A 14,218-nucleotide genomic window follows, 5' to 3' on the forward strand; every position below is an offset into this window, starting at 1 on the left:
GACATCCAGGACCTGATGATACACTTGACATGATGAGGAATGAGGTAAAATTTGTTTTCTTTTTTCAATCTTCAGTACTTCAGTGTGTTGTTAGCAATTATTCGATGGCACCAATGCTGTTTTGTTGAGTGTACAATGTTGAGAACAGCAGGAAAGATGTGAGGGAGGGAGGATGCAGGAGACAGATTGTCACTTGGTGGATTGATTGATGCAGATTTGAACCCATTGCATCTTAAGAGCATGGTTTTCAATTTAACGCACTGAGAAAGCACCTGTCTCTGTTTCACACTAATTTCATAACACACTTTTAAAACCAGTGGTTTTCTAAAACCATTACCACAGTGAATTATGATACAGATTATTACAACTCCCCTTTGATTTAGTTTTTCAAAAGTGGACATACATCACGCTGCCAATCGACAGCATATAAATCTTATAATAAATGTGATAGATTAGCCACAGTGGCTAATTGTGTGCTAACACACTCTCATCAGTCATTCAAAAACTGGCTTTTAATGGGAGGAACCAAGAAAGGAATCCATCACGTTTTAAAATGGCCTCCCTCTGCTACCATGCCAGGAGGGTTAGGTTGCTCTTGGGAATTTCTAAGAATCGCAAAACTATTTATAAAACATGTTTTAGTGCTCCTTTATTTGGGAGATGTTTACCTCGTGTGATTCTTAAAACCTTATGAGATACTTTGGATTTTGAAAAGTGTAGCCAGGTCTATCATTCACATACATATGTAAATCACTGGCATATCATGATTAGCACTGTATTTTACAAAGTTAGGGTGAAATGAAACAACCTTACCCCCTTGGGAACATTAGAATATATATATATAAAAAAAACAACTTTTACATTAATTGTTTCATCATTACTTGAACTTGAAAGAGTGTCAGCAGACACAGATCATACTCCGCTCTATAATCCCTTAGAATTAGATTACATAAAAAACAATAGCATGACAATAGTTTAGCATTATTGAAGCGGACAAAAACATGTTCTTTGCAGTTTAGTATGTGCAGCTGACATTAAGTCCATGTTTCCTCTCTCCTTCATATTTTTGTGATGGATAGTCGACATGTTTCTATTTATAAATACTTTCTCTTGTCCTCTGCCTCTCCCTCTCTCTCTCTGTTGGGGATGACCTTCCTGTTCTAAATATAGAAAAGGAGATGCCTCTATCATACAAAGGAAGCTGTGTGTACAGTATAAGCGTGTGTGTGTGTGTGTGTGTGCGTGTGTATGTGTGTGCATGTGCGTGTGTGTGTGTGTTGTAAGAAACATTAACTGTCTGCATTGTGTTTTCATCTATGTGCAGATGGAAATAATAAAGGCTCCCACATGTGTGCACACACTCACACATGCAGATACACAAACAGCAATCTGGTGCAGTCAGAACAGAAGCACTACCAAGCAAGCCCACAGATACTCTCCCACAATCTTATTTTGATCCAGCAGTCTTAGTGGTACAGTTTATGCCTGACCACTGTCCCATCAGTATGTCCTCACATGCATTTGTTAGAAATATGAGAATATAAGTTCTGCATAACACAGTCAGTGCAACCAATGAAACATCTTAATATACATTATATTTAACAATAGCTGTCTGTGTTCAAAAAGGATGGCAGTTCTTTCAGATTTTTTCATATTGTATCAATAAATACATAATGTTAAAATGTCTGTTATAATATTGGTTTGGTAATTAAACCACAATTGTAAGCTCTTCTCGTCACAGTTTTGACTACATTCGCCTTGGGCATCACAGTGAAACCACCAAATATATCAACCAAAGTCGTGGCGTGGCTCTTTTATGTGTTTTGAGAGTTTTTTTTTTTTTTAACAACAGGGAGGCCTAAGATTTATCAGACTGCAGTCAAAGAGGAAAAACCTGCCTGTAGGATAGAATACACCAGCCTTATTTTTAATCTGTAAATTAACTTGACACTATGTCTCGATGAGAAATATAGTGGAATAAAAAGTAAAATGTTTCCCCTGAATTCCAGTTTAGGTGTCTCATAAAAAAAGTCCAAAAAATGGGATATTGAAGTAATTTTCTGCTCCGTGAAATCTGAACTTACTACCTTACTACTACATTCAGTGCAGTAAATGTATTTTGATTCCTCTCTCCCTCTCCAGGTGGTCACGGCCCTCGCAGGTCAATGGTGCTTTGGAGTTCTACTACATCTTCCTGTCACATGATGGTGCAGAACCTGTGTTAGCCTATAACAGCTCAGAACTTTTTGAAGACCACACACTCCGCAACCTAACCCCTGGAACAGCTTACACCATCACACTCGCTGTGAGTCGTATGCTCTTGCTCATCTTTTTAATTTGCATTGTCACATTCATCCACACATTAATATGTTGGTGTGTATGTGTTCATGTCAAGGCCTGCACTGGAGGTGGGTGCACCTTAAGCCCCCCCAGCCACACTCAGACCGAGGAGAGCACCCCAGAGAGTGTCCCTGCACCGCTGGTCACCCCTTTGTCCCCACATGCACTCAACATCAGCTGGACACCTCCTGAAACTCCGAATGGTGAGAGGACACAAACTTAATCTGGCTCACACAGACAGATGCATAGCCAAAAACATACAGAAACATTTATCAACTAAGCTAAAAAGCTGGTGCATTTACCTCGAACACACACAAGATTTCAGTCATCCACATGAAAATATCTTTAAATAATTGTTTGGAATTGGAAACTCGTGATCGGAAACCAATGAGAGATAAAACATTTAGCAGAGGAGAAGCATTGACAGGGATCATAATGATAACAGCATGAGACATTAGTTGAACTGTGGAACTGAATAGAAGGTTTCAGTATTTGTCATAACACAGTGTATCACAGATTGGATGACCTGTAGTATTGCCCAGGTATCCCCCGTACATGTGACTATGAAAAAAGAGAACATCATGCTTTGTGTAGAGGGAATCAGATGAGTATAAAAGAGATAGAGATAAAACAGTTAGAGAAAAGGAAAACAGGAAAAAAAAAAACAAAAGGAGAGGGCATAAAGGACTCAGAGAGAAGGGGGAAAGAGACAAAGACGAGGAAGAGAACGTACAATTTGAGACAGAGACTTAGAGAGAGCGGGAGCGAGAGGGCAGTGCTTCACCGAGCTCCTTTAAGTGGATGAAAAGTGCTCCCTTTTGACTGAACAGGGAACTGCAGGCTGGAATCACAGAGACCACAGTGACTGACGTTCTCTCTCGCTGTTCTCCCTCAACAAATTTACTTGCAGCCCGTTAAAATTCACTGCTCAGAGCTGGACCAAGATGTACTTCATGTATATTTGATGTGAATTTAGAATCTGGCTGTTGGCTTGGAACCATCAAAAAAATAAAGAAGAAGTTATTTGCGTGTGACTATATGAGCAAAGAGATTCAAAGTTGTGTTTTCTGCTCAGTGCTGTTTTGGAATTAGAGTGCATGAGTGAAATTTTCAGTGAGAAGGACCAAGGAGTGATGCATCAGCGATCAGTATACTTCTCTCTGGAGTACTTGTATTACATCAACATTTGGTACTCAAGACTCCACAATATCCAATTGTTCATCTTCACTTTAAACATTCACCAAGAAATGTAATAGAAATGTGCAAACCAGAGAGCAGAAAAAAGTATATCTAAAATCTTGCACAAAATATGCACCTTCAAAAGGTAATGACACACGGGGGACCCCCATATGTTTGGGGTTCAAAGGAGCATGACAACGTGCTCAAGTCCTGCTGAGGACCGCTGCTGCATCTCCCTCATTTCCTGTTATCACTCTTTTGTCTGTAATATAATGCAGAAAAATGCCCCAAAATGCTTCCAACAGGCAATGAAACACATTATTATGAAATATTAACACTCAGTGTATAAAGTATCATTACAGAGCACATCCATCAAGCAATCAGATGTCCTTGTGCAGGCGCATACAGTAGCTTCAAGTAACATTATCTACCACTTGGTGCGCTGAAAATATTGTGTTTTCTCCAATGAATTATCAAAGACTTTATTAACAAATGCACATCTTATGAAAGCAAATGAATTGAGTGATGAAAACCATCTGAGGATTTCCCACCCCATTTCACAGTCTCTAACATACAACGCACCGCCACATATTATCAAATGTTACTGCCATGCTCGTTAAAGTATGTGTAATTCCATAATGCGTGTGTGTGTGTGTAATGTGAATCGTGTGTGTTTTACGCTTAATGCCACATGAGTGCATTTCGCACCATAAACCCTGTGATGTGTGTGCATATTAGCCTGGATAAATTACTTAAAGCTTTTCTCATCTGATGACAGAAATTTATAACAAGGAGACACTTAATCATGATTACCCGATTATCTCATGCTTAAAAAGCTTTAATTTTTGCTTAAAAGGGGAGAAGAGCTCAGAGCTTCTCTTTTTTTTTTTTCATTTATTCTTTTTTTCATAAATGGACAGCAACAATGACGATGATGATGGTGATGGGTTCCAGAGGAGTGAGATTCTGTGTCTCTCTCTCCTCCCCTTCTCCCCAATTCCACAGGGATTTGTGGGGGATAATCCTCTCGGGGATTAGGTCGGGGCAACACGCAGACAAAGAGGGGAAATAAGCCTGTTATGCATTCGCTGCTTCATTTCCCAACCTGTCTTTATTACAACCTATACTGATACGGGCTTATTCACACACACAAGCACAGAGACGTCCGCACTCATACACACACACACACACACACACACTCTCACACGCATGTGATTGGCCACATTAAGAGCTTCCCAGATGTAGTTGGGGTTTTGTGTCTTCATTTCCCTGATAGGTGTGTATATCTGTATTGAGCAATAATAAAACCCACACATGATTAAAGCAGAATAGACTCTTACTTCTTAGCACTGATCTTTTGAGCCCCCTGTATGCATTTTTATTAAGGAAAAGCACATTTGGCACCGTAGTGTTTCATTTTTTTATTAGGTGGATGTAAGGTAATTATTGTGCCCGTGTATGTGTGTGTATATGGACACATGTGTGTTCCGGCCTTAGTGTGAGTGTATCTTTGTGTGTATGTAGAGGAATTTGTGTGTGCACACCTATTTGCACCTTGTTTGTCTGTGTGTGTGTGTGTGTGTGTGTGTGTGTGTGTGTGCGTGCGTGCGTGCGTGCGTGCGTGCGTGCGTGCGTGCGTGCGTGCGTGTGTGCGCATGCATGCGCGCACGCGCTCTAGTGCTACTGTCCTTCTGAGGGCCTTTATCCTTGTAACGCCTGTGGTTACATTTGTCGTTTCAGTGCTGTTTTCATCATTCCATCACACTAGGACACATTGACTGGCAGGTCTGGAGCCCATAAGTCAGTTTTCATTTGCATTGTAATCCAATGACCCAGACTGCATCCCAACATAGCAAAGCTCACTCTGTGATTGGAATTCCTCATAGTCTGGACAGAGTCCTGCAATGTTTGAGTGACCAATGCCATCAGTGTGTGAATAGCATCAGAAAAAAAGTGGACATCTTAGGAAAAAAAATTAAAAATTATGCCAAAGAAATGTTTAGTTTTATAGTTTTGCATTAGAGTCAGGGTTATGTTTTTTTGACAGAGGTGCTGAAGGGCAGAGATAGCTTTAGGAATGATTTGATAACACATTGGTTATGTGACTCAGGAAAGCTCCGGTCTTTGCACATTAAGCTTACTTTGTCATGTTCCCTCATGTCGTTTTTACTTCTCTTCTGTGTCTCATACGTGTCATAACCGGATGTGTTCTTTTGATAGGCATTATCACCAGCTATGGTCTATGGTTGGACGGAGTTCTCATTTTAAACTCCAGTTCCTCGCAGAGGTTCTTCGTGGTGGAGGGACTCTCTCCATGGAGTCGGCACATACTCAGGCTGCAGGCTTGTACCGCACAGGGCTGTGGCAAAGGACCCATGGTCAGTGAATTTCTTACCAGTAAACACACCAATTCATTTTTGAATTTATGCGATAAACTGTAAGATCCTTTGTGAGATGGAAGACAGGCATGAAAGTCATTGCTTTGGTGTTGTAGTGTTGGTAATACTAAAATTTCTTTGCCCTTGAAATTTGTCTTACTTCTGAGCTTTCTTCTCAGCCTCTTACTGCACAAGAATTTTTTTTTCCTGTAGCTGCTGTTACTAAAACAGACATTAAACTCTACCTCTGTATTATACAACATTATTCTATAGATCTAGCCAACAATATAAATTATTTATTGGATCAATCATCTCCCAACAGTTGGTGAAACAAAACAGCTCAAACAGCAGATCTGATTTAAACCCATATTTCCAAAGTGGTTGTATGTGGGTTGTGTGTGCGCGTGTGTTTGTGAGTGAGTGAGTGTCACTGGGCGTCATAAAGGTGATCGATTCTCTCAGCTCAATAACGAGGGTTGGCGTGGCGACTGTGACATTTGGTAGGAAATGCCACTCCACACTCAATGATGTCTCCGACGACAGGCCATATTTTGGGGCATTTTTCCAATACGGACGCCATGTTTAGTCAAACACCAGGAGAACAGCTGACACAGCAGAACAGGAGGAGAGGAAGGTGGAGAGGGGAGGTGTACGAGCACGATGAACGGGAGAAGAGGAGGAGATGACAGGATGGACGGGAAAAGGAGAAGAAAGGAGTCAGGAAAGGAGGGAGTTTAGGGATAAAAGAGTGAAATGATGACAGAGTAAATGGTCAGAGCAAAGTGAGAGATGAGGTGGAAAGTGAAGATTCGAAGGGCAGCGGAGGAGAAGGTAACAGGAGAGTGAGACAGGAGGAAATGAGACAGAAGAAGAGAGCAGGGTGATGGTGGAAAGAGAAGCAGAAGAGTGAGTGGACTGAGGGAAACGATGAGAGGAATGCAGCAGGAGAGAGAGAGAAAGAGAGAGAAAATGGATAAAGGAAAACTCTTAAAAGTATTATTTAGCAGCTTAATTAAAGGTCCAGTGTGTAGCATTTAGTGTCAGTGAGCAGTGAGGTTGCAGATTGCAACAAACTGAATACCCTTCGCTTCACTGCTCCTATGGTGGCTGCAACTCAGGACAAACACAAAAGGCCCTCTCTAGAGCCACGTTTGGTTGGTCCATTCTGGGCTACTGTAGAAACATGGTGGAGCTAACACTAACACATAATGATGAATAATCCACTCAGTGAAATATATCATCATGACTGAGACCCTTATCAAGTGGACGCAGGGGCACCCTGGTAGCTCACCTGTTAGAGTGGATGCCACTTGTCAAGGTCAAGTCTTTACTGCAACGGCCTGGGTTTGAATCCAGCCTGGGCCCTTTGCTGCACGTCATTCCCACTCTCTCTCCTGCCTATCCTGTCTCTCTCTCTGCTGTCACCATCAGATGAAGTAGAAATGCCAAGGACTTAATCTTAAAAAACATGGCAGCAGATTTTATGTTTTCAATATTTAAAAGTTATATCTATAGCAGTTGTGTGTGTACAGTGAAAAAAGATTCAAAAACAATGTTGTATGTGCACATGCTACATGTCTGTTCTGTGCTTTTGAACGTGAGTGTGCTTGTGTGTCTTTTTTTTTTTCTCTTTTTAAATCAGGTGGAGATGCGTACATTAGAGATGGCCCCAGAAGGCCCCATACTGCTGGAACTGACCAGTCAGAGCTCTCGATCAATCCAAGCTCGCTGGTCAGCCCCACCGAGACCGAATGGGAACCTCAACTACACCCTGTACTACAAAAGCAATGGTAACACATACAGCTGTGCTCTCTCTCTCTCTCTCTCTCTCTCTCTCTCTCTCTCTCTCTCTCTCACACACACACACACACACACACACACACACACACACACACACACACACACACACACACACACACATGCGATTCTAATTAAAGCTAAATGCTAACTGGTACTGTGTGGCCTGGGAAAGGGAAGTTTGGGGTCCCCTGCTGAAGCTGTTGCCCCCGCGACCCGACTCCGGATAAGCAGTGGAAGATGAGTGAGTGATGAGAGCTAACTGGTACTAGGTGGATTACTGCATTTTTGTACACACACATGCAAACACGCTCCTCACCAATAACTTGGACTGAAAATCCGGCTTGGATCGGGAAAGTGAAAGAAGGAGTAATCAAACCAGACAAGATTTTTAATATTGCCAGTGACTTGAGAGAGGGGATGATGTAGCAGTACAGAGCAAAACAGTGGACATAGAAGGAAGAACAAAGATAAGTAGTGGAAAACAAAAGGATATTGAGAAAGGAGAGATGAGAAGCTCATATTTCCATAGATGTACGAGAAAAGATATTAAGTAAAAAATCATGAGATATGAAGAACAACAAAACCACGGATGAGACTGACAAAAGAAGAGGAGAACTGGACATGGGAAGAAAAGGGTGAAGAAGAAAATTGAACTAGATGAGAACAGGAGCATGGGGAAACAGCAGAAAACACACACACACACACACACACACACACACACACACACACACACACACACACACACACACACACACTCACTCATACTTTAACACATATTCACCAAGTGCTCTCTCTCTCTCTCTCTCTCTCTCTCTCTCTCTCTCTCTGTCACACACACACACACACACACACACACACACACAGTCAGGGACTTTGATCTGCGCCTCACAGAGGAACAGACAGATTAAAATGAGTGGAGAGAAGGATAGAAGAGGTGTGGAGGAAAGAGAGATGGTGTTTCGCTCTAGCTACCCACAACCCCCTTGTTTCTTTGATACATACTGCCTTCATCAGTTCACACAGAGCTGATGTGTGTGTGTGTGTGTGTGTGTGTGTGTGTGTGTGTGTGTGTGTGTGTGTGTGTCCCTCTAAATATATTGGATAGGCTTGCATGGTGTAATTTTCTGATCCTTTTTCTTTGACTATCCTTGCATAGCCTCAATATGGAGACCTCCCTTTTTTGATCACTCTGTCAGTATTCTTCTCTCTTGAACTCTCACTCAGTCTTCTCTGTTCTTCCTCTGCTGCTCTATGTATCTCTTATCAATCGCTTTTTTGCCATCACACTAACTCTAATAAATAAACATGCCATGAAAACAATCCGTGTAAGACATTACTGTCTTCCTCCTCACTCGATCTATACACCACGGTTGGCCTCAGACCTCACATGTCTCCCTTTGTGTGACTCTCTCTGCCTTTTAGATGGAGAAGCTGTGTTGGATGGAAGCACAGCAGCAGGCAGCTGGTTGTCTGTGACCGACCTGCATCCTTACACCAACTATAGCTTCTGGATCAGAGGTTGTAACACCCAAGGTTGTGTTGAGAGCTTGCCGCTGAATGTTACGACACCCCCAGCAGGTACAAACACCCCAAGAAAAACACACAGATCAGTAAACGTTCTCCTTCCACCACCTAAGCGATGAATTGGTGTTATTCATGAGGCAAACAAATGTGTTTTTAATGAAAGTTAGCTTATCTTAAGTCACAGAAGTGCATAGGACTGGATATTGAACCTCAGTACTTTTTGAGCGCTGATGCTTGACAGATCATTTTAGAAAGGAGAAAGTCGGCACAGTAAAGGTAGCTTTGAGTTTGATATTTGACAGACATTCGCTCTGAATCCAGCAGCATCTTCTTACTCAGTTTGAGCCAGCGTTTGCAGGAAGTGGATGCTTAGCTCACCTCCAAGCTGTCACTCTTAACCACAGCGGTCTCACTAAGGGGCTGCCAATAAATTACTGTTATTTCAATACCTTCACGCTTCCTCTCCCATACTGGTGAAAATTATAAAAGTAATCATAAATTGGCATAAATTATTTTATTGCTAATGTGTAATTACTTCACTTTACATGAACACTTTACAATCGGAAATCATAGCAGTTTTTTCAAGTAGCTTCCATGTGATGTGACCCAATGACTCCAAATCAATATCAAACATGAATACAACACTGGAAAAATAGGGCACGCCTCTCTTTATTGGAATTTAGTCTGCTTCTTTTTTAGGTTTGGTATCTGTTCGCTGGTAATATTGGAAAGCTCTTTGTCTTCACTTTTTTCATCTGGCTCTGTGCCCTTTTGTCCTTTTCTGTCAAGTTGTTCAGCAAAAAAGTGAGCTTGAGCACATGGCACAAGATGTGCACACAAACTGTATGCCGCATATGCCACCTGTGTTCTCCAGCCGTTGCCACCTTTGTCTCAAAGCAACCTGGGGAAAACCCTGTGTGCTAAAGCATTGTGGTTTACATGTGTTCAAACTGTGAATTGGGTGTAAAATCACAGCAAAAGAAATTTAGTGTAGAAACAATCAGCACGATACCACAGTTTGGTTATGCGTCCATTATAATAAGGCACTTTTGCCCACCACAGCATCATGTATGTTCTGATTTAAGTGGCTGTAATTGTAGTTTCTAACTCGCACACAAGGCTAAGAGCCATTTCAACACTTTTATCTCATTACTCAGATTTTGATTACTACTCTTGTGAACTGGAAAGATTCATTTTAGAGCTTGCTATGCAAAAGAGAAAAAAAATACTATTCAATGCGAAGCTGTGACAAGCACACAGCGAGAGAGAGAGAGACACACACACACACACACACACACACACACACACACACACACACATCATTGACTTAACTTAATGGTCTGAACACATATTTCTGATTCACACACTGGTGTGCGAAGCTGATCAGAGGAGTCTGGAGATAATGGTGACCAGGCAGAAACACACACACACACACACACACACACACACCTATAGATACATTTTACCGCTTAAACTAATGTTAACAAAAGTGAATACATACACATGCACTCATACCACACCCATGTCTCAGTCAAAAAACAACAAAAGATAGACTTAGGAAAGTTCTACTGTTCAAGTTCAAAACAAAGGCATAAGAAAGTATAAATTTTAAATACCAGACGTTTCCTCTCTTTCCATCTCTCTTTCTACCTCTGTGCCTCTGGCATCTCTTTAGACTTCTTTAAGGCAAACTGTCTTGATGCGTCCTTGTTCCATGAAAGAACAGAGAGGAGATAGTGGAGCAAGAGACAGAAGAGCAGAGGAGGAGGAGAGCAGAGAGAGAGAAGTGAACATAAAAGTGCATAGTTTAAAACGATTAGTGACACCTCTGATATTGTACCTGCTAACACACCATGAAAGAGACACAGGCTCACCAACAGTGTGTGTCTTTGTGATGTATGTGTTTTGTGTGTGTGTGTGCATGCACGCACGAGTGTGTGTGTGTGTGTGTGTGTGTGTGTGTGTGTGTGTGTGTGTGTGTGTGTGTGTGTGTGTGTGTGTGTGTGTTATACATGTTGATTTCTGCCTCTCTGAGACACACACACACACACACACACACACACACACACACACACTTACACTCAGGGAATGACCATTTTTGCTGATCTGTAATAGGGTCTCCTTTATTAAAAGGTTAAAAAGAAGGCACAGGCTTTGAAAATCAGAAAATGATCCAGTAATTTATCACGTCATCTTTTAAACATACATCCCAACATGCTAAACTAAACTAAACCAAATTAAAAGTAAAATAAGGTACACATATTCACTGTTAAATAGTTGCTTTTTAAAAGCATTAAAAAGCACTTATTAATGCCTTTTCCTGCATGGCCATTTTCTACAACTAATAGGCAGTTAACTCAGGGTTTATGGTGAGTACGTGTACCTTAATATAGAGTGTGACCAGAAAAATTAACTACCCAGTGCTTTAGATCTTCTAGTTGCATCGTGACATTGAGTCTGACTGATGATAGAATATACTGCATATGAAGCTTCTTCTTCTTTGAAACAGATTGATAAGAAGAGAATCAGTCACTCTACAGCACCAACAACTTCCTTAAATACACAAAAAGAGAGAGTAAGAGGGCAAGAAGCAAAAAGGACATGTGGGTGGTGACTAAGTTGTAGTTACAGGTGTGCCTTTAACAAAATGCACAAATACAGACACACACACACACACACACACACGAATATGTTTTTAGACTGGTCTTGTGTGTGCGCGTGTGCATGTGCGAGCATGTATGTGTGTGTATTTGTAACAGCCATCTTAAGGACAAGATGTCTTCAGCAATCAGTCTTGTTGTAGTTGAAAGAGAGCAGTGTGTTTGATTGAAGGGTCACTTTATACATCGGAGGGCCTCCTCTTATTTCGCATAGTCAACACTACACCCACTCTCATTTTCTCCCTCTATTTGTTGTCCTTATCTCTTTCTTTTCTTTCCTCACATCTCCTCTGTTGCTGTTAAGAGCACAGCTATCAGAGTGAATCAAGATGTTTTTACTGATTTTCCCAACACTAGCACTATGTTATCATGCTCAGCTGGAAAAGAGGGGCACTATTGAGAGAGCGGGGTCATGACGTTGTGTGTGTATACATGCGTGTGTGTGTGGGAGTGAACAAGAGAGACGTTGTCGTAGTTGTGTATCAGTAAATCTGGCAGCTCCTTGTGGCACTCTCACCCTCTTTTACTCAGAATATTTTGCTTTTGCTGTTATGTTTTTTTCCCTCTTTTGCTCTCTTGCTCTCTCTTTTCACTCCTGTCTCCTCTTTCCTCAATAATCTTGTCTTCTTTATACTCTATTTAAGATGGAGAACAGGTGTCATTCTTTTAGGATGCAGATGATCAATGAGATTAATGATGTCAATATGAAATTGACACATCTTTTACATTCATCCCCTCGACTGTCCTCATTCCATCCCTCGACCTCTTTTTCACCATTTCCGTCCTTCCTTCATCACCTGTCCCTTCCTCCATTCTTCATGACCAACTCCTCTTCGTCTCTCTTTTCACAGCCCCAGATGGGTTGTCACCTCCAAGGTTGGCCAATGCAACTAGTGCCAGTCTGAATGTATCCTGGTCTGCCCCTGCCCACTCCAACGCACCAGGCCCAATCCGTTACAGCCTGCAAATGAGGACATCCCCGCAGAGGCCTGTGATAAGGTGAGAGACAGCAAATGTACAGGCAAAGTAGATAAACTGGTGGACAAGTTTGCGTCCACAGCAGACACAAGCGGTCTGAAATGTGTGATGATAAACGGCAATAAGAGAATGACAGAAACACACCACACTCTCAGATACATGTCACATATATGTATATATGCACCTAAAAAATATGCATATCCATATGCATACACATGTATATATCAAGGTGTACATTATACAGCACAGCTGAATATGTCACATCAGTATGACAGACCATCAGAAAAACAGAGAGGAAATGAGCTGGAGAGACGGGGGGTTCAGTCAAAAAGACAAAAAAATCAAAGAGCTCAGCAGAGAGAGAGAGAGGTAGAGAAAATGTGATAGAATAAAAAGAGAGAGAGGGTGTGCATCTGATATGTATTCATTACATGCTTCCTGACAACAAATTGCAATTTAATCCAAGAAGAGGAGGCTCTCATTCTGTGGTAATAAATAAATGACTAGCTACATGTATTATATATCAGACAGCCATGCCCTCCTCCTCCTCTGCTATGGAAATCTCATTGTTTCCTGATTTATTCATTCATTCATCCCTTCTATCCATCTGATGCTAAATGGTCAACGGTCCCTCATTTATGACAATATTCTTTTACTTTGTCCTAGATTCCTTTGTATGATTATATGATATGGGATCAGGTATGACATGGGAATATGATGAAAAGGTGTGAAAATATTGTACATATTGCTGAGATGGTCTCTGTTTAGTGACCATATGAAACTTGTCTCTTGACACTCTTACAAGATTACACTTAAAATAAGCTGCATTTAGAAAGGACACCGTAGAATACATAAACAGATACAACATGTTATTTTATTGAAATAAGTATTATTTCTGATAAGTATTATCAAACTTATGTCTGAGATAATTTTAACTTGTCCATTAATTAAAAAGTGTAATGTAGAATAATCACATTCCAAACACAAAATGTTCAGTACATAAAAGTTCTGCACAGGTTACATTTTCCTGCTGAACACTAAGTAACTGCTTTCTTTAGTTCGTCCTCTTTCACCTCCGACTAGGATTCCTAAACAGTTTATCCTGGAAATGTATATTAAGGGACTAAGGCAAGACAAAATGGTCGAGTATGTATCAGCAAAAAGAACAGATACGATCTATACTTAGATTTTGTCAAGCACGGTCATAGAGATAACATTTTTTGCCAACAAATGTCATTGTAACAGTTACTGTGGTCAGCTGACAGTAGTATTAACCACGGATACTACTGTCAGCTGACCACAGTAACTGCTCCTGCAGAAAACTCTGGGTTACTTCTATAACCCCAGTTCTCTGAGTAA

The 14,218-nt window shown here is 41.1% G+C and overlaps 1 protein-coding gene across 1 annotated transcript in view; it reads left to right on the forward strand.

Annotated features, from left to right (window-relative positions):
- ush2a (Usher syndrome 2A (autosomal recessive, mild)) overlaps positions 1-14,218 on the forward strand; it is a 192,936-nt gene that overhangs the window by 89,924 nt on the left and 88,794 nt on the right. The window contains exons 42-47 of the mRNA XM_070986267.1: positions 2,143-2,305; positions 2,396-2,543; positions 5,740-5,897; positions 7,540-7,687; positions 9,120-9,275; positions 12,733-12,880. Of these exons, the coding sequence (XP_070842368.1) occupies positions 2,143-2,305; positions 2,396-2,543; positions 5,740-5,897; positions 7,540-7,687; positions 9,120-9,275; positions 12,733-12,880 (921 nt within the window). The remainder of the gene's footprint in view (positions 1-2,142; positions 2,306-2,395; positions 2,544-5,739; positions 5,898-7,539; positions 7,688-9,119; positions 9,276-12,732; positions 12,881-14,218) is intronic.

Source organism: Chaetodon trifascialis, chromosome 1, assembly GCF_039877785.1.
Source record: "Chaetodon trifascialis isolate fChaTrf1 chromosome 1, fChaTrf1.hap1, whole genome shotgun sequence".
Lineage (NCBI taxonomy): Eukaryota > Metazoa > Chordata > Actinopteri > Chaetodontiformes > Chaetodontidae > Chaetodon > Chaetodon trifascialis.